Here is a 27935-nt window from a genome sequence, read left to right on the forward strand (position 1 = left end):
TAGAACCTTAGGCCTGAAAACCACAGAGAATCCTACGTGGCCATCAAAGCGTGTTCTGTCACAATAAAAAATCATGGCAATAAAAACGAAAATCCAGGCAAGGCTAAAGAAAATAGCCTGTCAATCAAAATTCAGCATTCTGACTCAATCCATATGTTGACTCAATTTTTATTTGTTTTCTTTGTGTGATACTTAGAAAACCCGCTTTGTGGTGGGCAGCTTAGCTGTGCCCTGGAGCCTAGAGGCTGAGTCCAAGGGTAGACAGTGCCTTTGACTCACCGTCCAGGTATAGCCAGTAAGTTCTTGGGCTCTCAACACTTGACACCTATTTCTGGTTGGACCCAGGCTTGTTGAAAAGGGGAAGGAATTTTTTTCTAACCAGGTTCATCTGCTTTGCAAAATAGCCTTTTCTGAAATCACCTGAAGCACCTGCCTCACAAAATGGCAGGCTGGGTTTTCCCTCTTCGTGTGTGTGTGTGTGTGTGTGTGTGTGTGTGTGTGTGTGTGTGTGTGTGTGTCTCGGGGTGTTTGGAGTCCTAATGGAAGTGTAGTTGGTGATAGGGAGATGGCATCCAGGGACGAAGATAAAAGAAAAGATCAGAATATTCTTTTTAAAGATTTTCTTTTTAAAGTTTGAAATATTTCAAACTTTAAAAAGAAATATTTCAGGGCACCCTGGTCTCTGGTGCATTGGGGGCGCTCACGTGTGTTATGTGCATATTCCGAAAGAGTCATTTACTCAAACTAAGTAAACATAGATAGCCCTACATAGAGCATGGGTTTTCGAGATACATAGACAAAACAAAAACCTGGTACCTTTAGGAATAAAGCACTGTGACAGGAGCTGTTTTATACTGTAGATGACCTCTATTCACATTTTAGCATTGATCTCAAATTAAAGAATGTGTAGTATGTCTCTGTTGCAAACGAAGAAAACCCTGAAAAACCTAACTCTTTTTTTTTGCATTTTCTCTTGAGGATTTGCTCGAATATTTGGATACCCCGTAGGCATCGTTGGAAACAATGGAGTTTTGTTTTCTGAATCTGCAAAAAAGGCAAGTGCTGTTGAATGCAGTAAGATTTTAGGCTTTAACATAATTAATTTTGAAGGTAACATAATAAGTTAAAATGGATTTTATGAGAGCTTTATAGCATTACCTGTATTTCTTAGCAAGCAAAACACCTGTGTGTGCTTGTGCCTGAGTGCGAGCATTGGACACGGTTTCTATGGTAGTTGACGTCAGCATGGTGTGAGGAGCTGGTGACGCACTGTTAAAGTCTGTCGGGTTCAGGACAATCCCCGTGAGGGGCTGGGATTGTAATTGCTTACAGGGAAGTGTACCAAGGAGACAGGGAATTTCTTGCCCTGAGAGTGCCTCATTCTATAGGCCCTCCATGCCGGAGAGGTTCTGATACCCTGTGTGGGTGGTTCTGAAATGTGACCTCTTCGGTCATCCTTTATTTTTGCTTATTGGGGATGTGCAGTGCGTTTAGGATTGGGCTTCACATTGGTTGTCTCAGATTCTCCTAAGCGTGTGAAATGTAGCTCATGCACTTGGATAAAACATTGCAGCAACAACAGAAAAGGTGTGTCTTTCCTTTTCAGTAAGCAAAGCAGTTCCCCTTACTGATAGAGGAATGGGCTTGTAAGTTCTTGGGCTGATCAAGGATGAATTTGTCTTTAAAGAAATGTTTAGCAATAAAACTAATCTTTATATTCTGCTGTTCATATAGTTTCCTCAACTCAATTCTAAAATGAAAACAAACCCAAAGAAAAGAAAAATCAGCTGGGCGTGTAGTTTACTCCTGTAGTCTTACATGTGGGAGGTTGAGGTAGGAGGGTAGTTCAAGGCCAGCCTGAGCTGTGTGGAGAGACCTTGCTTCAAAAAATTACCCATAATCTTATTACGAAGGTCCTTTGGTGTTTTAAAAGATATTAAATATTCCTGAAATAACAGCTTGAAGAACACACACACACACACACACACACACACACACACACACACGTAAAAAGCTGGGTGTGGTGCTGGATGCTTTTGATCCCACTGCTTGGGAGGCAGAGACAGGATCTTTGTGAATTCAAGATCAGCCTAGTCTACATAGAGAGTTCCAGGACTACATAGAAATACCCTATCCTGTCCAAAAAAATAAAATAAAGAATACACACACACACACACACATACACACACACACACACACACACACACACGAATGTATAGTGTATTCATTTCTGTAGCGTAAATATCAGGCCAGAGCTAGACAGACAGTCTGGTCTGTCTGCCGCCTTGGCACAGGTAAACCCTTGAGAAGTCATATTTGGCCCCAGTCTGACATTTCATTTATTGAAATAGGCCCCAAAGGTCTCTGTGATTTCCTCATTTCTGTAAACAGTCATACTGAAGCTGAGCAATTACTTTGCAGTTTTGTCCCTGCCAGGGCCTTTCTAGAAGAGAGAAGAGGTAAAGGGATTTGTGAAAACAGAAGAAGAAAACACAAGGGAATGGTTAAAAAGATAGGTGAAGACTAGTTTCTTAACCTCAAGGCCAGAAGTCTCTAACAGTGACCTAATCTAAAAGTTCTGTTTATTTGGATTGTATCGGTAAGTCTTGAGGCGGAGGAAATATCAAATGGTCACCCAAATGTAAACATCAGCCTTGATGCCCCAGAGGGCTTGCACCCCACCTTTTGTGAAGTGGAGAACTGGAGAATGAGAACATGTTCCTGCCGTTCATGGTGACAGGGTCCTTTCTTTTTGTCATTTGAGCTCACATGCTGTTTGAGTGTGAGGTTGATTTCATCCTGACACAGCAGTTGTCTCACGGCTCCATGCCCCGGACCTCACAGGACTTTAGGTCAAGTGAGTGAAGGACAGCCCACAGTCGCTTATGTCCTGTTGGTGACAGGGCAGCACCGAACTGTTACTGTAAACAAGAGGTCAGCCTAGCCACACGGGCTGTGCTCTTCCTTGTCTCTGACTGGAATTGTGGGCATGGGGGGATGCTTGATAGGAGTGCATTTGCTTTTACCGAACGGGTATTTTGATGTTGTGTTTACAGGGTGCTCACTTCGTCCAGTTGTGCTGCCAAAGAAATATCCCCCTGCTGTTCCTCCAGAACATCACCGGTGAGCATTTCTTCGGCTTGTGTACATCTGGTCCAAAGCTTCACAGTCCATGGTGGCTCATGTTGACGCAGAGAGTATTCATGAATACGGAGTAGTCTGAGATTATCTCATGTGTTCTGAGTGGAGCACTTTCCGAATTGTGTGCATCACAAACTTTCAAATGGCTTCTCTTGACTCCTGTTCATATCTGCCTCTCAACCAGGGAGCAGCAGGGTGTCCCCTGTCTTACCCAACTCACTGCCTCAGTATCCTAATGATTCCAAGCACATGCTGTGGGCATCTCCTTACCTCTCACCATACAGTTAATTCTGTCTGAAATAATATCAACCAATTATCTATCTATCCTATGAGGTGTGCGCACATGTGCGCAGTAGAGACCAGTGTTTGACTTCAAATATTCCTTAGGAGCTGTCCACCTTGTTCTTTGAGGTTGGTAGGGTCTCTGGCTGGCTGCCCAGATCTCTTAGCTGTCCACCTTGTTCTTTGAGGTAGAGTCTCTGACTGGCTGCCCAGTGATCTCTTAGGAGCTGTCCACCTTGTTCTTTGAGGTAGAGTCTCTATCTGGCTGCTCAGTGTTCTCTTAGGAGCTGTCCACATTGTTCTTTGAGGTTGGTAGAGTCTCTCACTGGCTGCCCAGTGTTCTCTGAGGAGCTTCCTGTTCTGTCCTCCCAGCACTGGGTGTACACATGTACACCATACCACCTGGCATTCTGTGTGGGTTCTAGGGATGAAAATCAAGTCCTTGTGCCTCACGGTAAGCACTTTACTTCAGCACTGGAGAGATGGCTCAGTCAGTGATGTCTTTGGAAAAATGTATGTTTGCATTGAAGCCTGGGGTCTTGCATTTTAACCCCGAAGAGTGGCAGGACCTGTGACCAGAGCGAGTTCCTTTATGCCTCTGAACTTCATGTTCCATAGACGATCCTAAGCTGGAGTAGGTTGATTGTGAAGGCCTCTTGCTGTAGAGTTTAGAGATTCTCTGCTCTGACATTTTGTATGATTCATTGTGTTAATGTAGACACACATCTCAGATACATTGGCTACCCAAATCTTCCTTTCCTTGGGACAGAGAGACAATTTTTTAAAACTGGGTTTCACTGGGTAGCCTTGGCTTGCCATGAACACACTAACTAGACTGGCCTGGCCTGGAACTCACACAAATCTGCCTGCTTCCTCTGCCTTCTGTGTTCTAGGATTAAAGACATGCACTGCCATACCCAGCAACTGAGAGGCTTTTAATTAGTTGTAGAGGTAAGGCAGGCTCATCATGTATACCATCCAGGCCTCTCAACCTTGAGAAGGACCTTATATAGTAATGGTGCAAAAGCATCTTTCATTCTGTGTTATGTTCAAGTTCAAGGTAGGTTAGATAGTGTGTGTGTGTGTGTGTGTGTGTGTGTGTGTGATTATTGTTTTGTTTTTCCAGTGTTTGGGATAGAACCCAGGGCCGTAAACATGCTAGATAAGTACCCTGTCACTGACCACATCCTCAGCCCTTGATGAACTTTGACAAGAATGAGTTCCAGATGGGGACCTGAGAGTTCCCTACATGGTGACCTACTAAGAACAGACAGAAAGGTCTCTGAAGTTCACCGCTTTTAGGGACTTCGTTTCTGACAGTGACTCACCACCAGGAAGTTAAACATTTGCTAAGACAGTTTTCCCATTTTCATTTTGTTTTGTTTTGTGTGGGCTGTTTTTGGATCAGAGGCCGCATTGTGTTCTGCAGCATTGCATTTGAGGGACCTGTGAGACACTGGTGTGTGGATGGATGGACGCTATGCCACTGAATCAATCTCGGGCTCGGGAGAGGCCTCTTGGCTAGGAATGAAAGTACGTTTCGTCGGAATGAATAGAGAACACCTAGAGAGAAGGGAAGGCTCAGGGTAGTCTTCAAGCCACTCTGGTTTTCTCCCCATCTCCTTCCCTTTTCTGTAGTGCAAACGGATTTTTTTTTTTTTTTTTTTTAAGGGCAACTAAGAATTCCCGAGAGTGGGAAGGCTCTCAGGGAAGAATACTACCACTCTGTTTTGTTGTTGTTGTTGTTGTTTTCCTACAGAGTTAAGAACAGAGGGAGATAGGAAGCATGACTGTACAGGGTTAGTGTGTGTGTGTGTGTGTGTGTGTGTGTGTGTGTGTGTGTGTGTGTGTGTGTGTGTGTATTTACGTGGTAGGAAGGAGGACTTGAGAAAACCAGATGAAATGGCTTCTTCTCTTCTTTTGGAGGCAGATTGTAGAGTTGGTCAGGTGAGGGTCTGAAAAGAGCTGATTCTTGGGGGCAGCTGTGACAGAATGTTCTGGAAAGTCAAGAGGCACGGAGCAAAGCAATTCTGAGCTGCTCTGAAGGGTGGCCGGAGTGGCAGACCTCAGCAAAGGCAAGGGGCCCTGCTGTGGTCCCTCCAGTGTCCCAGCACGCACAGTTCCTCCCTCGGGATGCTGGACTGAATTTGATGTCACAAGGCTGGGGGTTTGCCAACCAAGGGCAGAGAGTCAGTTAGACAAGCAAGTCTAGATATGTAGGGGAAAGAAATGCCTCCCCCAGAGTCTCAGGCTGAGAGGGAGACCCTGAACCTGAAAGATGGCCCCTGTCCTGGAATGCATGCTACAGCTGTAGGGCACTTTTCCTCAGAGTTGGGGCTTGAGGAGACAGGAATCTTGTCGATACAAAGAAAAACCATTTTTCAAAATTTTGCTGTTCAGCCCCTGGCAGGGATTCAGCATCCCCATGAAACATTAATCTTTATTTCATCAAAGTTTTAAGCAGCGCTGCAAAAGGAACAGTCTCTATTTTAAACCAGGTCAGTGGCTATGGAAACCTTCCAGGCTGGCTTGGCGGGCGGTACCTTCCCGTGGCGACGTCACGGTCTCTCTCCCCGTCAAGCCTCTGCGTTGAGATGTTCTCTCGATAACAGATTGCTTCCTTCTGTTGCTCGAAGATCTGTGTGTGTTATTGAAACAAAGTGTTTTAAGGACATCTAAAAAGTGGGGAGAGGAATTTTTATTTCAGCCCTTTAAAGCACACGTTGGTTGGGGTACATACTTCTCATGTGACTGCTTTGTGAGTCTAAGAAGCTTTATAGTAAAGTCAGTGTAAGCTGGGACTTGACCGTACCTCGGTGGAATTGATTTCTGCGTGCGCACCCATTGCTCAAGGCTGTGTGTCTGTTCTCGCTCCTAGGATTCATGGTTGGTAGAGACTATGAAGCCGAAGGGATCGCCAAAGATGGTGCCAAGATGGTGGCTGCTGTAGCCTGTGCCAAAGTGCCCAAGATAACCGTCATTATTGGGGGATCCTATGGGGCTGGAAACTATGGGATGTGCGGCAGAGCCTATAGGTAGGTGGTCCCCAGAGCGTTCTTTGACACAAGCAAATGTGTTTCAGGTGTAATTACCAATGGCCGTGTTAAAGCCAGGCAGTTGGTGGCACAGGCCTGTAATCCTAGCTCTTAGCAAGTGGAGGTAGGGGAATCAGGAGTTCATGGCAATGCCTTGCTACACAGCAGATCTGAGGCCTGCTTGGGCTACAGAGGACCCTGTATACAAACAAAACAAACAAAAAATAACTTATCAGTTTATTCCAGGCTTGGGATATAAAATGACACTCTGCACACTCGATCTTTTAATCTGGAGTGGTGCTAGGCTTACAGGCCTTTGCCACCAGGCTTAACTGTCCTGGATGATGAACTTGATGGTTCTTGTCTTTTCTCCCAGCCCGAGATTTCTCTACATGTGGCCAAATGCCCGTATCTCAGTGATGGGAGGAGAGCAGGCAGCCGCCGTGCTAGCCACCGTGGCAAGAGACCAGAAAGCGCGGGAGGGAAAGCAGGTAAGTGACTTCTTTCTTCATGTGGGCTTGGCTGTCCCCAGCGGAGCCCCCAGGCAACCTGTGTTTCCATAGGGAGGGTGATTGAGGCTCCACTCCCTGGTGGTCTCAAGCCTGCCGGCTGGGCAAGCACGGTACCACTGACCCGTACCTGTGGCCCCCGAAATTCCCAAGCACCAGACACAGACACACTGACTTCTTACTCTTTTGTAGGTAGTGAGATCTAAGGAAGTCCATTTACTCCTTTTGAGCCCAAAGCAGCAGACCTGTATTTTCTGTCTTAGTTTTACGTTGTTGTTCAGGGTCCCTGCGAGAGATTCAGTCACCTACTGAGAGCTGCATAGCATTAGCGTTCTGTCCAGCTGTGGGAAAGTGGAAGGAAATGAGTGTGAACGTGACGAGAGACAAATCGGGGTGGCTGCCCTTCAAATGGAGTCTCTGTGTCTCTGTCAGAGTCTTCAGGCATTCTGTAGGTGTGTTTCGTTGATGACTTTAAATGGCCGTGTTTAAGCACCAGGTCCTGAAATGTCAGCTGTGTGTTCTTGATACGGCTTAGGCGGGCTACTGTCTCATCATAGGAAAGATAACGTGGACACCTCCTCGGTGTGCACCACAGGGATCATGTGTGGTCAGTGATGGGGTCTGCAGAGCTGGAGTGGTGCACAGTCACTCATGTCTCTCACCCCTCCTTATCTTTGTGTGTGTGTGTGTGTGTGTGTGTGTGTGTGTGTGTGTGTGTGTGTGTTGTGCATGCACACATTCATATATGAAAATGACAGTGCATGGGAGATCAGGATAATCTCTGGTACTGTCCTCACCTTTCACCTTGTTTGAGACAGGGTCTCTGTTGTTTTTCTGCTGTGCACACTAGGCTAGCTCTCTTGTGAGCTTCCAGGGAGTCTCCTGCCTCCATCTCCCATCTCCACATAGAAGTGCTGGGATTACAACTTGCGCTACATGTCCAGCTGTTACATGGATGCTTTAGGGATTTGAACTCAGGTCCTCATGGTTCTGAGGCAAGTGCTTTTACCCACTGAACTATCTCCTCAGCCTGCCCCTTGGTCCCAACCTGGCAGTAGGAACTCTGTAGACTTAAGTTGGTGTTTTAAATTCACCTTAGGGCCAGCTAGTATTGAAGCAAAGTGCTATCTCTGCTTTGTGTGTGTATGTCGAGGTGGGATAGGCCAAAGGGGGTGCTGTTGGTAGTGTAGGTGGTGGAGTGAGTCCGCCTGATGTTTTGAAGGCACGTTTGAACTTTAGCAAACAAAAGCAATCCCAGTCTTTGGTTCATTTGATGTATAGATATTTAAATCGTTGGTTTTCATCTATGCAAATGCTGTTCTCCCTCCAGCTGTTAACCTCTCTACTTAAGTATGTGCGTGAGGGAGGGCAAGGTTTACTTGAAGTAAGTCATGTGTTTCTAGTATAACTGTTTATTTACTTATTTATTTTGGAGGTTGAAGCCAAATGCTAGGCAAGTGCTGTACCACCCTACATCCCTAGCCCTCGAGTATTTCACAGTTGAAAAGTGAATTCTCCGATGAAGCGTTAGGATTAAAGGTGCACTCCACTGTGCCTGGCTTTTTCGTTTTTGTTTGGTTTGGTGTGGTTTTTCGAGACAAGGTTTCTCTGTGTTGCCCTGGCTGTCCCGGAACTCGCAGAGATCCACCTGCCTCTGCCTCCCAAGTGCTAGGTTTAAAGGCGTGTGTCACCATGCTCTGCCCATCTCCTTTTAAACTAGAGATTGTTAAATGCTTTTTAGCTATATAATATGACTCACATTCACTATTGTACCCTGCAGGAACACAGTGACGTGTGACACTGTTGGTTTTGGCTTTGTGTTGTGTGACCTCAGTGTTTTGTCTTTGACAGTTAAACCTGTGTCCCCAGCAAGACCCTATATGTTAAAGCATCATTTGCGATCTGTCACTGTGCAAATGTTAGGTACACCATAACTGTTGGCAGAGCGTGCCTTTACGAGGTTACTTAGGGGAGTCAGCACCAGTGACACTGGCTTGTTGTCTTTTTTCTTTCAGTTCTCCAGTGCTGAAGAGGCAGCTTTGAAAGAGCCCATCATCAAGAGGTTTGAAGAGGAAGGAAACCCTTATTACTCCAGTGCAAGGTGGGAGCAGGCCTTCTCTCAATCCCTGAGGGGTGGGGGATGCCTGGCAGCCAGGGCAGCAGCCTCAGAAACCTCTGCAGCTCTTGGGATGGTTGACCTTCATAGTGTCTGACTGGGCATTTGGGCATCTCTGGCAGGAGAATTGAAGTTTGAGGTCAGCCTGTGCTACATAGAAAGACCTTGTTTCAATGACAAAAGTATTGCCTGGACAAGCGGTTACTTTTATACTATCATTTGTTCATGCTAAACTGCTGCCCTCCTCCCAGGCTTCCTTGCTGCAAGTTGGGTGCCAAATGTAAATGTAACCAACCATCTTATTAAATAAAAAACACAAAACCAATACAAAAAAAAAAGCCAAGAGATCAGAGCTAAGAGCCTTACCCTGTAGTTAGCCTCTTAAGCCAAGAGACCTCTCCAAAAGAGACCTACTTCCTGTGTGTTTGTCTTTATATAGTCTTTCTGTTCTGCCTTCTCATTGGTTGTAAACCCAAACACATGACTGCCTCGTCACTGCCTGTCTGTAGAGACTTCCAGGTCTTCTATGATTGGGATTGAGATTAAAGGCGTATGTCTCCAATGCTGGCTGTATCCTTGAACACACAAAGATCTACCTAACTCTGTCTACCAAGTGCTGGGATTAAAGGCGTGCGCCACCACCGCCACGCTCTTGCTATGGCTCTAATAGCTCTGACCCCCGGGCAACTTCATTTATTAACATACAATTAAAATCACATTTCAGTACAAATAAAATACCACCATTACTTCCTTGCGCTGTAGTTCCACCTCCATTTTCCCCACATCCCTCCCCAGTTAGGGTATCCGTAGAGTGGTATGGCCCTGTAGCCAGAGGTGGACCATGTCAGGAACTGAGAAGAGGCGTTTTGATCCTGGTGTTACACCTTCAGGAGTTGATCCTCATCTCTGCTTAAGCACATGGATTTCTCTTGCCCCCCCCCCCCCCCCCGATGGTTTGTTTGCTCCCCTGTTTTAAGCGTGAGCTTGACTGATCACATATTGGCACTGGTTAACAAGTGTGCTTGCATACCCGGAAGGTGATTAGTCACAGCCAGGGTCCACATGTCAGTGCCGAGTAATTACCTCAGACACCACTGTGGCTGATGGCTGTTTGTTTTGTGCGTAGCCTGATCATAATGAGGTAATAAATTCTCTCTGCCTGTCCCAGCTGGAGACCGCTGGGGACGCGCTTTCAGATGGTTTTTCCAATAACTGTAATGTTCAGTGTTATAAAGACAAATCTAAGCCATGTCTTCTTTCTTCCCTTGGGCAGATGGAGAGAAGAATAAATACCAGTGTCTTTTAAAATTAGGTTACGCCTTGAATCATGCCCTTTACTGGTAAAGGCAGGCTGGAGAGAAGGGGGGAAGAAAATAAGAAAGTTAGAATCCATTTCAGTTGTTGGAATTCATCCCCCATGGCCAGCATTGCTCTTGACAGTAGAGTACAAAGACTAAAGTGTATTGTATTTTGTTTTGTTTTGGTTTTGGTTTTCAAGACAGAGTTTCTCTGTGTAGCTTTGGTGCCTGTCCCGGATCTCACTCTGTAGCCCAGGCTGGCCTCGAACTCACAGAGATCCGCCTGCCTCTGCCTCCCGAGTGCTGGGACTAAAGGCGTGCGCCACCACCGCCCGGCTTAGTATCTCCTGTTATTGTTATCTCCTGTTATCTGCCTCATTACCTGTTATTCTGGGGATCAAGCCTCACACATACTAGACCAGTGCTTCGATGCTCAGCCCCTGCCCCGCGTTCCCTTCATCCTCCGTGGCCCACGTGGACATCTGTGACTTTCCCGGGCATTTGACTGAACGTCTCCCTTGGACAGCCTTTAATGGCTGTCATTTACAAGCCCTTCCATCATTGCTTGGAGGGTTCTGCTGCTCCCAAGCTCCCAAGGGCTCATCAGTCAATCCACCTGTTCACAGTTCCAAAAACAACCTTCTGCTGATTGGCCATCGATACTGTAGGGTCCCTGTGATGAATGTTTTATGTGCGAAGATGAGATCCCTGGCTGCCAGTGTGTGATAGTTGATGTGCCGTCCAGACGCTAGAGGCAGTTTGTGTACAGAAGGCAAAACTGTTGTTTACTAATAACCCCCAAAGGATGGCATTCCTCCTTTGGCAAGGGGGTTCACATCTGCAGAAGGCTGAGGCAGGAGGATCACAAGTTCCGGGTAAACCTGGCGTATTGAGTAAGACCTGTCTTTAAAAAGAAAAACAAGCAACTTAAAAAAGTATTATTCCTTTATACATTTGAGGATGTCAGTGAGAACAAACTAAACTCTCTACTCAAAAGTTTCTCTTCAAAGCAGTTTAAGGTTATTTTTTTTCCATTGTAGCAAAAAATAAAGAGTGACATTTTAAGTTACTTATTTTATTAAAAAAATGTAGCGAGGCTTATGTAGTGATCTCTCAGCTGCTAAGAGTTTTGGGTAATTCGCCTTTAGCGGTAAGGTGTCTGGGTTGTTTAGGGGACTCTCCATGTTCATGACAAAAGCAGATCCATGTGATCGCTACATTTCTGTGAGTAGCAAGGGAACCGGAAGTCATCCTTCAAGCCGTGTGAGACCACTGCCATTCTTTTCTTCTTCCACTCAAAGATGACTTCCCGTCGGTGACTCCAGTGTGCAGGCACTGGTCAAGAGCTCTCTTGCACTGTGGGAGGGAATCCTCTCAGCGATTCTGAACACGACAAGGAGGGATGGCGGCTGGATGGTGAGTTCATAGTGACCGTTTCTGTCTTTCCACAGGCTGTGGGACGATGGGATTATTGATCCCGTGGACACCAGGCTGGTTCTGGGACTTAGCATCAGTGCAGCCCTCAATGCGCCAATCCAGAAGACCAACTTCGGCATCTTCAGGATGTAACCCAGATATGGAACGTGTTGACACATGTACACATGCCACATGCACACAAATTAACATGTGTGACTAAGTCCTAAAAGTTGAGATTGACTCGACACATAGCTGTCATGGAAATTCTTTTCTTAATTTTTTTAATTGTAAAAATCAACGAGAATAACTACTTGATGAGCTTTGGTTTTTTTAAAAATTTTGGAGACATTTTCCGTGGCTCATTTTTATCACCCATGAAATGAAGAGAGTGATTTGCAATTATCCTTGGAGTATTAAAAACAGTATGGAAAATAAAACTCTAAATCTATACATTCTATGGTTGTTGAGATGATTAATATAAAACTATATTACCCCTGAAGTGGTTGTTTTCTTGATTATATTTAATATTTCAGCACACTTGTGTGTGTGTGTGTGTGCATATTTGTACTTTGTGTGTGTGTGTATGTGTGCATGCATTCACGTATAGATCAAAGACCAGCTTCAGGCATTGTTCCTCAGGATTTTAACATTTATTTTATTTTTATTTATGTGTGTGTGTGTTGGGGGCGGGGGCAGGGCGGGGAACAACAGCCCAGGCTGCCCTGGAGTTGCAGTTACAGGTGGTTCTGGAGTGTGGGTGCTGGGAACCAAACTGAGGACCTCTGGATGAGCGGCAAGTACTCTTAACCGCTGAGCCATCTCTCCAGCTCGATCCACCGTGTTCTTTGAGACAGGTTCTCACCGAGCCCAGAGTTCACTGACTCAGCAAGGCTGGTTTGCCAGGGAGCCCCCGGAGCCCTCCTGTCTCTGCCTCCTCACCACTGCAAGCGTGCACCACCACACCTGGCTTTGTGGGGTCTAGAGATAAAATCGGGTCCTCATTCTTGTGTGGCAAACACGTTATCTACTGAGCCATTTCCTCAGCCGTCAGCACACTCATTTTGAAGAAGCAGCTGTTACTTTTCTTTCAGCCACCATCCCATCTCCTGTAGCAGTCAGACTTGCCACTGTGTGCGCTCTGGGCTGTTTTCCATCCCATCCTCCACTCTGTTGTTCTCAGGCTTCACTGCCAACAGCCTTTCCCAAGGTGGCCATTGGCCTTCCGATTGCTGATATCAGTGGGTTCTTTTCTCTGACCTCACCAGATGATGAGACTCTGTAGTGTAGCTAGAGTTTTCCTGCCTGGCCCACAGTCAGGACAAATCTCTCTCACCTGTCAGTCCCACAGACGCTCAGACCCGACCAAGTAAACACAGAGACTTATATTGCTTACAAACTGTTTGGCCGTGGCAGGCTTCTTGCTAACTGTTCTTACAGCTTAAATTAATCCGTTTCCATAAATCTATACCTTGCCACGTGGCTTGTGGCTTACCGGTACTTTACATCTTCCTTGTCCTGATGGCGGCTGGCAGTGTCTCTCTCACCCAGCTTCCTGTTCTCTCCCTTCTCCTCTCTGTTAGTCCCGCCTATACTTGCCTGGCCACTGGCCAATCAGTGATTTATTTATTGACCAATCAGCAACACATTTGACATACAGACCATCCCACAGCACTGTAGTGCCCTAGTTGGTTGAACACTGCCCACTGAAATGTTGTCCTTAGCTTTCCTGATGTAACACTGGGTTTTCTACCAACTTCATTAGTTCCCTTTGTTGTTGGATCCTAATGGCTCCCTCAGGGGAGGGGGTGAGAAGGAGAAGGCGCAGCATCAATGGCACAAACACCAGGAGTCAGTTGAACGCAAATAACGAACTCTTTTATTCAATAACAGGGAAGGCCTTATATACCCTCCTCCCAGCACCCAGTCTGCATGGTCGTCCCTCATTGGCTGGGCACGATCAGGAACTCTGACAGCATCTGTTGCTAGGGCCTTCAGGCAGACTCTGGGTTGGCTCATAAGGAAGTACATTATGTGCATGCCTTGGCAACTGGTCTGAGCCAATTTCCTCGACCCTGTGGGCTTGTCCTACTAAACCCTTTGTAGAATGTTTCCCCTTGAGATACATTCTTCCTCGCTTTCATTATTTATCTTGATTTTCTTTGTTAAATGCAAGACGTTCTTATGCTTAAACTATACAAATAACACAAGTACTCTTATTCCATTATGATAAGATAAATGTATCACTTCAGCTGTTTTTAGGTGAATAGTTCAGTGGCATTAAATGCCTTCACTTTGCTCTGCAGCTATCACCATCGTCATCCATCCATAGGGCCTCATCATCCCCAGCTGACTGTTGAGTAAGCAGTAGCTCCGTTTCCATTTCCCTCAGCTTCCAGCTCATCTTTTTTTTTTTAAATTTATTCACTGTGCATTGGTGTTTTTGTCTGCATTCATGTCTGTGTGAGGGTGTTGGATCTCCTGGAACTGGAGTTACAGACAGTTGTGAGCTACCACGTAGGTGCTGGGAATTGAACCCAGGTCCTTTGGAAGAGCAGCCAGTGCTCATAACTGCTGAACCATCTCCCCAGCCCTCATCTTATTTTTTTAAACAGATCTGTTTCTCATGTCTATGATTCATACCGGGCTCTTCCAATCTCATGACTTTCGGTTCCTATCTAGGAATCACCTGCAGTTCTTACCCACCTCTCCTGAGTTCAGATTTGCACATATCCAGCGGTCTACTGGGTATCGAGATGGTGGGGCTCACACTCATCATTAAGTCCTGGATTTTGCCTCCTTCACTGGCTCTTGGATCTCCCCACTCATTTCTGTCTTGCACCGCCGTTGGCCTTAGAAGGGGTCTGCTGCATCTGGTCCTCAGTCCAGCCTATCTACTATAAAGTAAGAGTGGCCCTCCTGACCTGGCCATGCCGCCACGCTGCTCCCTTGTGAAGATTCTGCAGTGGCTGAGGAGGAGCCCATACTCCAGTGGTCTCCACGGTCCTGCTCATCACATTTTAACTCATCTTTCAAACACCCCTTCTCATGGAAGAATGGCTGCACCAGTTTCACACTTCCAGCTCTTTGAACCTCCTTAGTCCTTCCCACCTGGGTTCTACCGGGCTCCATCTGACTGGACCAGTCCACTCTGTTTTTTAGCACTTAATTATTCAGCATAAACTCTTGATTCTTCCTAATGTCTGTGACTTTCCCAGGCTAGACTAAGCATTCCACTGTATGCACTTGTGAAATATGGTCTAATTCCTTTCCCACAAATCATTCAACCATAAACATTCTTTTATTTTGTCCACCTGCTAGAACGTTAACTCCTTGAGAGCGAGGATCCTATTTACCTGTGTCTCCAATGCCTAGTACTTGAAAGAATTCAGTATTTGTTGAATGAATGGGGGAAAAAAATTCTTCCTGTACTTGATGTCATCAGGCCACATATTTCTCAAATCAAGTGATCAATTGCATGACCAATTGAAATTATCAAGTATTTTCCTGATAAAATTTCAGAAGAGTTCAGGAAGTCAAACTAACTTGGGGGAGAGAGGCATAGAAATAGAAGAAGGTCATAATTCTGAGATAGTTGGCATTTTCAGAACACATTAAATTTAAAAAATGTGTATGTGCACATGCATATGTTTGTGTATGATTGTGTGTGAGTGCAGGTGTGTGCGTGCTGATAGGCATGTATGGTTAAAGGACAACTTTTGGGAATTGGTTCTCTCCTTCCATCATGGGATCTGGGGACCCAACTCAGGTTGTCAGTTGTGTGGTTTATGCTTTTACATGCTGAACTGTCTTACTGGCCTGGGAACAGAATTTTTGAAAGTAGGAGCACAGATCCATTTTTATCAATTTCCCTTAAATTCTTGAGGGGACAGCATCAAAAAGCTTCTGTGTCGGGTGGCCTCAGTGGGAAGGTCCCCTTGGAATTTAGAACGAGCTGTTTCCATGGGCACAGGTCATCTCTCCTAGATGACTGTTTTTGCCAACTTCGCTGTCGAGAGTTGCTGATTGTTCTTTGTTTTGTATCCGTCTGCACATCTCTCAACAAAGGAGAATCCACTTCCATCTTGGGTATCAGCACCTTCAACGTTAGGAAGAGGTATGTGCTCCAGATATTGCTGGAGACCTACATCAAGACGGCAGAAACTGCCATGTACTCTACCCTTCCAGACATTCCTGCCTCTCAGAATCTTGCTCCTGGGAGGCCTTCTCAGACTCCAAGATGATAGCTAAACCATATTAAGCTTTTCCAAATTAATTAATAAAACAAGTAAAATTTGCATCCATATCAGAAAGCAAAATGGATTTCCTGTTACCACCGTGCAATGGTCCCTTGTAGGAGCTGTCAACAGCTAGATGTTTCCTGGATGTTTAGGGGTGTGTTTGCCTTTCAGGCTTCACTAAACTCACATTTAAATGATAACCTAAGTGGAGAGATGACCATCTGACTGTGAGGACCTGGGTTTGGTTGCCTGGAACCCGCATAAAACCTGACACAGTAGTGCGTGTCCGCAATTCTGGCACTCCTGTAGCTGGATGAGAGAGAGATGGAATCCTCAGAAGCTGCTGCACCAGTCAGTCTGGGGTAAGCAGGACTGAACAGCAAAGACCTTGTCCCAAACAAGGTGGCAGATGGCACCGAGGATACCTCAGGATGTCCTCTGACCTCCACATACGTGAGTGACATGGCACACCCTCAAAGATAAATGATAACTAATGGATATAATTTTTATCAAAATAGATATTTCATTTTTGCATTGTGACTTACAAATTTTGGTTAAGGTGTGAGTTGTGTGAAACATTATGAAATATAGAACTAATTAGACTCCAAATTTGCCTCTCAGTACTTAGCAAATAGAAAGAGTCAAGATGACACCCCCCCCCCCAGTTTCCAAGAAATGTTTTCTAATTAGAATATGTCTAAATACAGCAAACTAATCATAGCCTGGTGCCATTTATAACAATTCTCTAAAAATATTACAAATGAAGTCCAAGTAATATGTAATGATGGCATGTGGGTTTGCATTATGACAAAAGCCTTTTCCTACAAAACACAATTAGCTCATTTTTATTTCACAGATATAGACTCAGAATATTGAGGATACAGTGGTCTCCTCTAGCTTTTACCTTTAGGTAAATGTGTGTCCCATATGCCAGCCCTGTATCAAAGGTAAAGATGTAATTCATCATCCACCTGGCACACTTTTGAGAGGAGCAGGTCCTTACTAATAATCTTACTGGGAACCTGATCTTGGGACTGTGGGATGTGTGGTCACTCTGCAGCTCATCATCATGAATCAAGTACTTTGGCTTCATATTAGCTTTCCATACTTCTCACAAGCCAGTGTGCAGGGCTTTGTAATTTCAAATGTAGACTTCAGTAGACTAGGAATTTAAAAAAAAAAAAAAAAAAAAAGCATCCCCATGGTAGAGACAGGCCCAGGGAGGAGTTTACCGTGGGACAGAGGTGACTGTTAGATTTCCAGACTCAGTGTCTAGTTTCTGAGGTCTCTCTTTCATAGAGAGGACCCAAATCACAGGTTCATACCTATTTTAAGGGAGAGAGGGAGGCATCTCTGAGGGAGAACAAGAGCTTAAGGGGTGGTGATGTCAGAGTGAAGTTGCTTGAGAGAAAGTAATGCCCCCATCAGCCTGCTGCAAGCCAACAGGAGAAGGAAATCGCAGAGTGCTGTTCATATGAGCATTCGGTGAGAAGGGAGCGCAGAAGAAAAGCGGATGGCATTTTAGGGTGCTGAGACCTAAATAGCAAGAGGTGTCTGCAGGAAAAGTATTCAGCACTTTCAAACCACAGTTCTGTCTTGCTGCATTCCCGTATCTGTAGCATAATTAGAAATAAACACTTCCAGGGGCTAGAGAGAGAGTGGTTAAGAACACTTGCTGCTCTTCTAGAGGACCCTGTTGACTGGCTCACAACCACCTGTGTTTCTAGCCCCAGGGCATCTGATGCCCTCTTGTGGCCTGTGAGGGCACCTTCACACGCTTGGCAAACAGTCAAACACAACACAAAACAAAAATAAGTAACTTTTCCTAAAGTTGTTTGTAATTTAAAAAATCTACCAATGTCAAAAACTTAGGAAGACAAAAGTAAATGAAGTGAAAAAAAAAAAATCTCCATAACACGCTTCCCCAGAAATAATTGCTGCTATTATTATTTTCTTGTATTCTATTTTAGTCTACCTGTAAGAATTGGTTTTGCAAAAATGATGCATTTCATCTTACTCTGTGATCTTGATGTGTTGTAGCTATACTGATATGTTTACAAGTAATTAATTTCTTCCATTACAATTTCGATATAACATGAAATTATACAGATGTCATTGGCTGTCCTCGCTCCCCCACTGTTGGCCAGGAAGTATTTCTGATTTCCTACTACTGTGATACAGTGCACAGCTTTTCAGTCTCTTCTCATACATGGTATTGTTTGCAATACTATATATATATATAAAATCCCTCTATCATAAATCCCTAGAAGTGGGTAGTTGAGTCAAGGTGCTCAGACCTAACAGGACATGTTGCTCAACTTTGCTCTGTAAGGGTATTTTTATTGTACCGGTATGATGACAACCAGATGCTTGCTCCCAGTAGAATTGAGTTGTTTGGTGTGAGGCTGTGTTTACTTTCATTGCTTCGCGGTTGTGTCTGAATGGCCGTGTCGGACCAGCAGGTTAAGAAGACTCAGTGAGAGTGCAGAGCAGTTGTGGTCTGGGAAAGAACACAGCTGAGAAACCCACACTGGTCCTGTGCTGCTGCTGACGGGTCGTGGGCACCAGAAGAAGGTGGGAGAGGACCAGAATGAGCAAGCCAGGAAGTAGCTTCCCTTGCTCCTCTCTAGACACTCAAGTCTCCACCCCTCAAATCCCTGTTTTCTTTTCTCCACTAGTCCATGGCACTGGGCTGGGTGAGGCTGAGTTGGGGACTTGGCGAGAGGGTGGGTGGGTGGGGGGTGTCAAATAGTGTGTACAAAGAGTTTTGAAATTTCACACACAGATTTACCGGAAGTTTTGGTGGGACTTGGGGGTGGAAAACACTTGAGTTTATTTTGTTCTGATGAGCAAACTTTTACCAAGGCAGACTGTGTGCCAGGCTTTTGGGTTAAGCACAAGTATGGAATGGTGCCTGCCCATTGTGGCATGTGGCCGGTGACTTTTGAAGGTGTTTCACTTCCTCAGTGTCCTCTATCTTTTGGTGAGTGTGTCCTCATTCCTTGGGTAGTTCCTTTCTCTTGTTCGGTACAGTCTTGGTGACTGTGTCCTGGCCTCTCATACTGAGTCTCTGTCAGGTGGTTGGTCTCCAGCAGCTTGACCCACACTAAAGACAAAGATGGAAGACTGGTCTGGAATGGTTCCAGGGGCCCCAAGGTTTGCTCCAGGCTCCCTGGAACTGCCCTGGCTACTTAGACTATACAAGCCTGAGACACCTTCCTTTTTCCCAATGCTACTCACCAAAGTCATCAGCATCAGATTTCAGTTCAGACAATGAACCCTAAGTGGTAGGGTGTCCTGTGAGTCAAAGATTTCAGTGAATGTCTGTTTTTAAACTTGATGAAAAATTTCTGTCTTTATACCTGCTTCACCCCAAGCCTGGCCTCAAACTCGTGATGGACCTGACTTCCGTTTCTAAGTGCTGGGATTATAGGCTGTAGGCACACACCACCATGCGGTGATAGTTTGTGTATGCTCTAACAAATAAAGCTTGACTGGAGATCAGAGGGCAAAGCCAGCCATTAGTTAGCCAGAGAGGCAGTGGTGGCACACACCTTTAATCCCAGGATTTGGGATCTCATGACTTTGCTCCCAGTACTTGGGAGGCACACACCTTTAATCCCAGCACTAGGGAGGTTGAGACAGGAAGTGATATGGCTGGGCGGAGAAAGGAATTTAAGGCAGGAAGAGACAGGAGCTCAGTCTTTTTTCAGCTGAGGAGTTGGTGAGGTGAGAGGTGACTGTGGCTTGTTCCTTTGTTTCTCTGACCTTTCAGCATTTACCCTGATATCTGGCTCTGGGTTTTTATTATATTTTATTATTATATTTATTATTACCAATTAGGATTTGTGCTCCACCACCATAGCCAGCTTTCTGGCATCTGCAGTTAAACAAACAAACAAAAAACAACAACAACAACAACAAAAAACTTTTCAGGAAGAAACCACTGGAACTAAATGTTTATTGTTTGTGTGTTTTTATGGTGCAGATAACAGTAGTCTGTAGGTGTTGGTTTCCACCACATGAAGCATTCATAAAAGGAGGCGCAACCATCATCAGTGAGAGCAGGGAGAGTTCAGATTGTCACCAAGGAAACTCAGTTTGCTGTATTGTCTGTCGCTGAAGTACACCACTGGACAAGGATGTAGTTACCTTTAATTGGAAATGAGGCTCTAAAAAGTTCGAATGTCTTCCACTGGGGATAATTTAAAGACAGCTAAGAGACAGAAGGTAGAACCAAGTGAATTCTTTTTTTTTTTAATTTTTTTTTAAATTTTACATACCAACCACACTTCTCCCTCCCTCCCCTTTTCCCACTCCTCCTTACCTCTCCCCCAACCCCCTATCCACTCCTCAGAGGGGGTCAGGCCTCCTATGGGGAGTCAACAAAGTCTGGCATATCAAGTTGAGGCAGACCAAGCACCTCCCCCGACTCCCCACATCGAGGCTGAGCAAGGTTTCCCTCCATAGGGAATGGGTTCCAAAAAGCCAGTTCATGCTCTAGGGATAAATCCTGGTCCCACTGCCAGGGGCCCCACAAACTGCACAAGCCACACAACTGTCACCCACATTCAGAGGGCCTGATTTGGTCCAATGCAGGTTCCTGGCTGTCAGTCCAGAGTCAGTGAGCTCCTACTACCTCGAGTCAGCTGTCTCTGTAGGTTTCCCTGTCATGATCTTGACACACACACACACACACACACACACACACACACACACACCCGCCTTTGCTCATATAATCTCTCCTCTTTCCCTTCTCCTGAGCTCCAAGCAATAGTGGAGAGGGTGCCTGAACTGGCCTTCTCGTGTAATCAGATTGGTGACTACCCTAACTATCATCATAGAGCCTTCATCCAGTAACTGATGGAAGCAGATGCAGAGATCCACAGTCAAGCACCAGGCTGAGCTCCAGGAGTCCAAGTGAATTCTTAGGCTTCAGAGATCTTTGAAGAGCTTTAAGGCCACAGTGAAGGTCTTATATGAAGGATTAAAAAAGATTACCCACAATTCCTTTGGGAATGATGTGTTGCTTTCATTCTGTAGCTATTGGGAACTATTTGGAAGACTTCTGCTTTTATTTTGAAGCTACTGATATTTTAACTTCCCCCCACCCCTGTTTTGGCTTTAACACAACCTGTTTTCCATTCCTCTCTCTTTTCACTGTAAACAACAGAATCAGGTTCCTGGAGCTGGGCACTGAAAATAAAGACACAATGAAGTCTTCGACAAGAATTAGGTTAAATCCATCCTAGACCAGATTTAGAATCTCTGAGTAGACAATTGGAAGTGCTTGCTAGAAAGAGAACTCAACATGGAGTCAAGAGGTCTGGGTTCTTTGCTAGGGCAGGGATCTAATCATGGGCAGCCCCCTTTCTCTTTTAAAATGTTAATTATTTATTTATTACATATACAGTGTTCTGCAGGCCAGAAGAGGGCGTCAGATCTCATTACAGATGGTTGTGAGCCACCATGTGGTTGCTGGGAATTGAACTCAGGACCTTTGGAAGAACAAGCAGTGTTCTTAACCTCTGAGCCATCTCTCCAGCCCCCTCTTTTAAATTTTATTTATTATTATTATCATCATCATCATCATCATCATTATCATCATCATTATTATTCTGGATGTGTGAGAGAAAGAGAGAAAGAGTGAGAGAGAGCACGCCCACATTCCACAGGATGTGTCTCCGCCCTCACCTTGGGTAGGTATTACACTCAGTTACACTCAGGTGATCAGACTGCCCAACTGGGCCAGCTCACTGCCCTTAGCTCTTTAATGGAAAGGTGAGAGTTGTTTAGAAGTCTCCCATTTTGGGTTCTCATTAAAAAATCAGCTACGGAGGTTTAAAACTATGCTCGAGTAAGAATCTTTGTGACGTGATGGGATATTTTAAAAACTCTTAACTGCTTTAGAACAATGAATCTCAAATTTCGGTTTACATCAGTCCTGAAGGGCTCTAACAGGCCCCAGCATGGCAAACACCACAGACAGGTTTTGGCTGTCCACTCCTTTTCCTTTTCCTTGCTAAATCTGTTACATCCCTAAAACTATTCCCTTATCGGCCATTCGCTTCTTTGACCACTGACTCATTCCTGAGACAAAACACCAAGGTTCAGCGATCAACATTCATTATTTAGCTAATATGCCCAATCAGGATTTACCAACTCAGCCTAGCACAGACCCACCCCCCATCTTTTCCCCCTTAAAACCCCACCCTGCAGAGACACCCTCACTTGCTTCCCTGCTTGCTTGTTCTTGCTGCTGCTGCTGCTGCTGCTGCCTTTGCAATCTTTCCACAACCCCACACCCCCAAAACCCCTATCTCCCTACCCCCACCAACCCTGCTTGCCCTTCTGGGGTAATAAATCTTTGTGCTGAGAATTTGGTGTCTGGGTGTGTCCCATACAGACTCAGGGGAATGGGGGCTTCCTTTCCAGTATCATCTTGGATTGTTTTACTTTGTTTCTTTCTCTTTTCTGTCATTTTATTTATTTATTTAGATGGTGAACTTGCCTCTGTGTCCTGAGAACTGGGATAGCAGGCCTGTGTGGTCAAGCCCAGCGGGGAAGGCTTCTTAACATGCAGGTTGCTAGGCGACACACCAGTCTCTCAATCCCAGGTCTGCAGAGGGCCCCAGTGTGTTCATTCCTGCTTCAGTTTAGGACTCCATGAGACTTTTGCCTCGGTAATATCATTTACATATACTGCCTGTTACATAATTGTGCATTCTCTCCTCCAGGTTAAATTTGTCTTAACATCTCAGCAAATGTTAATTAAAATCAGACATTTGGGCCAGTGATACGGCTGAGCTGCACAAACCTAACTACCCCAGTTTGATGCCTGGAACCCATGTAAAGATGAAAGAGAGAAGCGGTTCCATGAAGTTGTCCTCTGACCTTAACATGGCCTTGGTGACAACTTCCCTGCCCTATACCTTCACATACACACAGCAATAAATAAATAAAAAGGCCAAACATTCCTATCCCGAGCTATGTGTGAGGATCACTGAGGAACTTTCATTAAGAAAAACCTGTGAGGCTGGAGAGACGGCTCAACAGCTGAGGGTGTGTGGTCTTCCAGGGGGCCTGAGTTCAATTCCCAGTGTGGCTTGAAATGGCTAGAACTCCAGCTCCAGGAGATCCCGTGCAGTCTGGCCTCAAGTGACACCCACACACGGCACACACACCCCCAACACACACACACACACACACACACACACACACACACACACAACACACAACACACACACACACCACACATACCACACACACACCCAACACTCATACACATACCCAACACACACACACCCAACACACCTAACACACACACACCCCCAACACACACACACACCACACATATACACACACACACACACACACCCAACACACACACATACCCAACACACCTAACACACATACACACCCAACACACACACCCCCACCCACCCAACACACACACACACCCAACACACACACACCACACACCCAACACACACACACACACACACACACACACTAAGAGAGAGAGATCTTCTTTAAAGCCAAAACCAAAAAGAGAAAATAATACTGCTGCCTTCCTGGAATAATTGGACATTTTCTCATGTTGGGACTCATCACTTTTAAAGCATATTAAGTGGCTAGTATGCAATCAACACCAACACTGAGAGACGTTAACCAGAAGGACAGCTACCTCCGTAGGTTCCAACCTGTGGCAGATGGTGAAGACCCCTCCCTGAATTTAAATTTGTAAATTTAAGATCATGCACACATCAGGTGCCACTCACAGCCCCAGGAAAGGTCTGCCTTACTTTGACTCCCTACCCCATTTCTGGTTCTCTGCCAAGAGTGAGTATCATGGGCTAGAAGTTTCTTAGGAGATTTCTCCACAAGTGATGGACAGAAACCAGAACAGAGCAAAAGTGAGTGTTTTATGTAACGGGCCTAAGAGCAGCAGACACTTCACTTCCCTGGGATTGCTATGAGTCATCTTTCTGCTCTGGTGCCCATGTCTCAGCTTCTCTGTGGGTTAAACAGGGGTTCAGGTCTCTACGGATTCCTGCCAGTTCCTCCTTTCTGGTTGACTGAGTAGACGCTTTAAAAAGGGAAGATTCATCGCCCGCATGGCTGGTAATTGGAGATCATTATTTTTGAGAACCTTTCTTCTGGAGAAAGGTACGCAATGTGAGAGTCACCACATTGTAACAATCTTAAGTTCCGTGGCTTGAAGTGACTTCATGTTGCGGGACCATCTCAGCCAGGGCTGTCCCTCTCTAGATGTCTCCACGGGGAAACTGAGTGAAAGTGTGTCTGTGAAGCAGGGATTCCCTCAGTCCCGTGTAACCAATATTCTTCCTTGTGGGTTTCTGTTCCAGACGCCTCAGGATGTGGGATCCTATAGTATTCATCTTTCTGTGTCTTGCTTATTTAGTTTAGCTTAATGTCAGCCAGGGATGACCTTTGCTAGTCTGGGTCACGTGAATTCAACGCAGCTGCATCCTCCGAGATGCTCTGTCCAGAAACGTGGCTGTCTTTATGATCCCTCCCCTGCCCTCCTCTGATGTTCGTTCAGTTGACCAATAAATCTTACTGATCCCACCTTTCAAAAAGCTCCCTAAATCCCCCTCTTTATCTTCGAACCCGCCTCACCTTTGTGTGGGGCCTTTGTGACTACTCCAGCTTCTGAGTTCCTCGCCAGTCTCCCCGACTCTCTGCCATTAGTCATTATTTCACTAGTTCATCCCCCAAATATTTAGCACGAGCATTTTTTTGTCAGGCACTGAGCTGGCTTCTGTGGTGACAAAGTGTTCCGTGTAGCTGTTTGAGCCATTTGTCTAAAAAAAAAAGATTTTAGCGAAGTGTGTCAGACTCCAGAGCCTTGAGTTTTTTCCTGACCCACTCATGCCTCTCAATAAACGGCTGGAAGGAAGTTCAAAACTCTTGATAAATGAAGGTTCCAGACAGCATGAAAACTGAGAGTAATAAATACAGGAAAATAAAGAGTTGATGTATAGAACGGGGAGGTCTGGTTTTGCAGTCATAGTTAATATGGGAAGACACTAAGATTTAGAAATTTTTGCTTTCGCTATGCTCCAGAGTGGGTCAGGAGGCCCTCTAAGAGCAATCTGCATTAGACTTACTGGTTTTAAAAGCCTGAGCATGGGCCATCATAATCCCTATTGTTTGGGCTGACCCCTGTCTTCCATCTACACACTGGATTCTAGGAAGGATATTAACTTCCTAGAGAGATGTGCAATGCAGCAATTCTGTGGCATGATAACTGGACCCTGGCCACACTTGGGAACATGCAAAGAATACAGATTTCAAACACAGCTACATGGAAGACTTCATCATCTAAAAAGCTGGCTCAGTACCTGACAAAAAATGCTCACAATTGGTATTTGGTGAATGAATTCATGAAATAATGAGTTTTCAGGTGATTATGATGCCTGTCTGTACATACTAGGTTGGGTACCACTGACCTACAAGAGGAAAGACATCTTAGAAAATGTTCTTGGGATGGAGAAATGGCTCAGCCTTTAGAGCATTTGCTGCTCTTACAGAAGACCTAAGTTTGGTTCCCAGCACCCACATGGTGCTTCATACCATCCATAACTTTAGTTCTAGGGGATCTGACAACCTTTTCTGACTACCATAGGCACTGTGCATGTGGTACACATACATACAAGCAAACGAAACACTCATGCACAAAAAATAAAATAAATCTAAAAAAGAAAAGTAGTTCTTGAGTTCAGAGAAGGAGGACGAGGACACCAGGGCCTGAAAGTCCACCACATGTATGTTGAGATGGCAGAAGAAGGGGGACATTAAGAAAATAAAGAGGGTCGTGACCATTTCCTGCCCCACCCATCTCATCCTTCCCTTATCCAGAGAGGCAGTCACGTTTAACCATCTCTCTATTTTATTCTTTGATGATTTCCACATCCATGTATAAATGCTTATATTACTATTCCACTGTCTTTCAACATTAGGAATTATCTATTTATTATTATTATTATTATTATTATTATTATATGTAAAATAAAATGTAGTTGTTAGTGCATGGATTCAATCAACACCATCGCCTCTCCTTTCTCCCTCAATACAGTTATATTATCACAGATTAGTAATATTTCAGCTACACTTAAATAATTTTAAATTATCATGCTGGAGAGATGGCTCAGCAGTTAAGAGCACTGGCTGCTCTTCCAGAGGTCCTGAGTTCAGTTCCCAGCAACCACATGATGGCTCACAACCATCTATAATGGGATATGATGCCCTCTTCTGGCATGCAGGCATATATGTAGACGGAGCACTCATACCTAAAAATACATAAATAAATAAAATTGAAAAAATGTTTTAACTATCAAATAGGAAAGTGTGTGTGTGTGTGTGTGTGTGTGTGTGTGTGCGCGCGCGTGCCTGTGTGCTTGTGTGGGTCTGTGTGTATGTTATTATGTTTAGTGTTGAAACCCATTTGGTGTCAAATTCAATCTGTATCTGATGTCACACATGGTTGGTTGGTAAGCATTATGAAAGCAAGTACCCAAGTAGCTACTACACTTGACCATTGTGTCAGCAATGATGGCCCCAAAGAACACAATTCTGGGTGGGTTCTTCTGGATTACCTTGGAGCACTCACAGAAAGAAAATCATAAGCTTAGATGTTTAAGTTCTCAGCTCTAGGCTCAGAGAATGAGGGAGCTTTTAACCTAGAGAGCTTCAAAAATAGCCTCTACCCACAGTCACAGTGTCAGTCCTACCAAAGAAAAAACACAAAACTTAGCTGAACTCCCAGCCCTCCTATACCTATCATGGGAATTAAGACATTGATTGAGGAGGAATGGGAAGTTAAGATACAGAAATGGGGGCTGGGGAGATGGGTCAGTGGTTAACAGCACTTACTGTTCTCTCAGGGGACCCAGGTTTGATTCCCAGAATTCATGTAGTGGATCACAACTGTCCATAACTCTGGGCCTAGGGGATCTGATCTCCTCTGCTGACTTTTGTGGGCACTAGGCACTCACATGGTGCACATACATATATTCGGGCAAAACATTCATACACATAAAATGAAACAGATCTAAAAAAATATTTAAAAAGAAAAAGATATGGAACAGGGCCACCTGACAGGCCCAGATGGAAGTTCAGTGTCTTAGATCGCTGGGTCCCTACGAGCTTCCCTTGGTGGAGGCAGACTACACTTCTGTGTTCTATCCTTTCTCAGATTTGAAGACCAGAATAATCTTTCTCAGGGCAATTGCCTCATAAGAGAATGTGGAGCACCTTCAAGACACATTCCAGCTTCCACGTGTCCCCAGATCCACATCTACAGAGACTGATTAGAAGTCTGACGTGTGGAATGGTTGCAGTACCACAGCTGAAGATGCAAGGTGCTGATACTTCCCACGTCCTCACCCACCTCACCTTCTCAGAAGGTGTAAGAATCCTGGGGAATGACTCTGAGCAGTTGTAAACTGAACTCCAGCCTCTTCCAGGTGGACGCTAGAGCAAATCAAGATTCTTCTGGCACCTGGTTTGTCTATGGACATGAGAGTGCTTTCCCCCAACTTTCTCAATCTGCAAGCACCACTAGAAGCAACCTTCTTTTACTAGTTAGAACTAATAGCGTATTTTCAGTCTTGCTTCAGAACGACATTAGCTGTCCTGTCTTAACCTAATACAGTTTAGAAAAGCCCTGGGTCTTTAGACATTCCATTCAACATTACAGTAGACCACTGCTTCCATGTGCTCATGAGAGCCGATGAGCAGAAAGTGGCAAGTCCTTGACCAATATCTTATTTTTATGTATGTAAATGTTTTGCCTGTATGTATATAAAACACATGCATGCCTTTGGAGGTCAGATGAAGGCATTGGATCCCCTGGGACTAAAGTTACAGATAGT

At 45.0% G+C, this 27935-nt stretch overlaps 1 protein-coding gene across 2 annotated transcripts in view; it reads left to right on the top strand.

Annotated features, from left to right (window-relative positions):
- Mccc2 (methylcrotonyl-CoA carboxylase subunit 2) overlaps nucleotides 1-12296 on the top strand; it is a 73448-nt gene extending 61152 nt beyond the window's left edge. For both annotated transcript variants that reach the window (XM_059276231.1, XM_059276230.1), the window contains 6 exons: nucleotides 979-1055; nucleotides 3057-3123; nucleotides 6302-6458; nucleotides 6835-6949; nucleotides 8983-9068; nucleotides 11833-12296. In XM_059276231.1, the coding sequence (XP_059132214.1) occupies nucleotides 979-1055; nucleotides 3057-3123; nucleotides 6302-6458; nucleotides 6835-6949; nucleotides 8983-9068; nucleotides 11833-11950 (620 nt within the window). In that variant the 3' untranslated portion in view covers nucleotides 11951-12296. The remainder of the gene's footprint in view (nucleotides 1-978; nucleotides 1056-3056; nucleotides 3124-6301; nucleotides 6459-6834; nucleotides 6950-8982; nucleotides 9069-11832) is intronic.
- The last annotated feature ends 15639 nt before the right edge of the window (nucleotides 12297-27935 follow it).

This window comes from Peromyscus eremicus, chromosome 11, assembly GCF_949786415.1.
Source record: "Peromyscus eremicus chromosome 11, PerEre_H2_v1, whole genome shotgun sequence".
In the NCBI taxonomy this organism is placed as follows: domain Eukaryota; kingdom Metazoa; phylum Chordata; class Mammalia; order Rodentia; family Cricetidae; genus Peromyscus; species Peromyscus eremicus.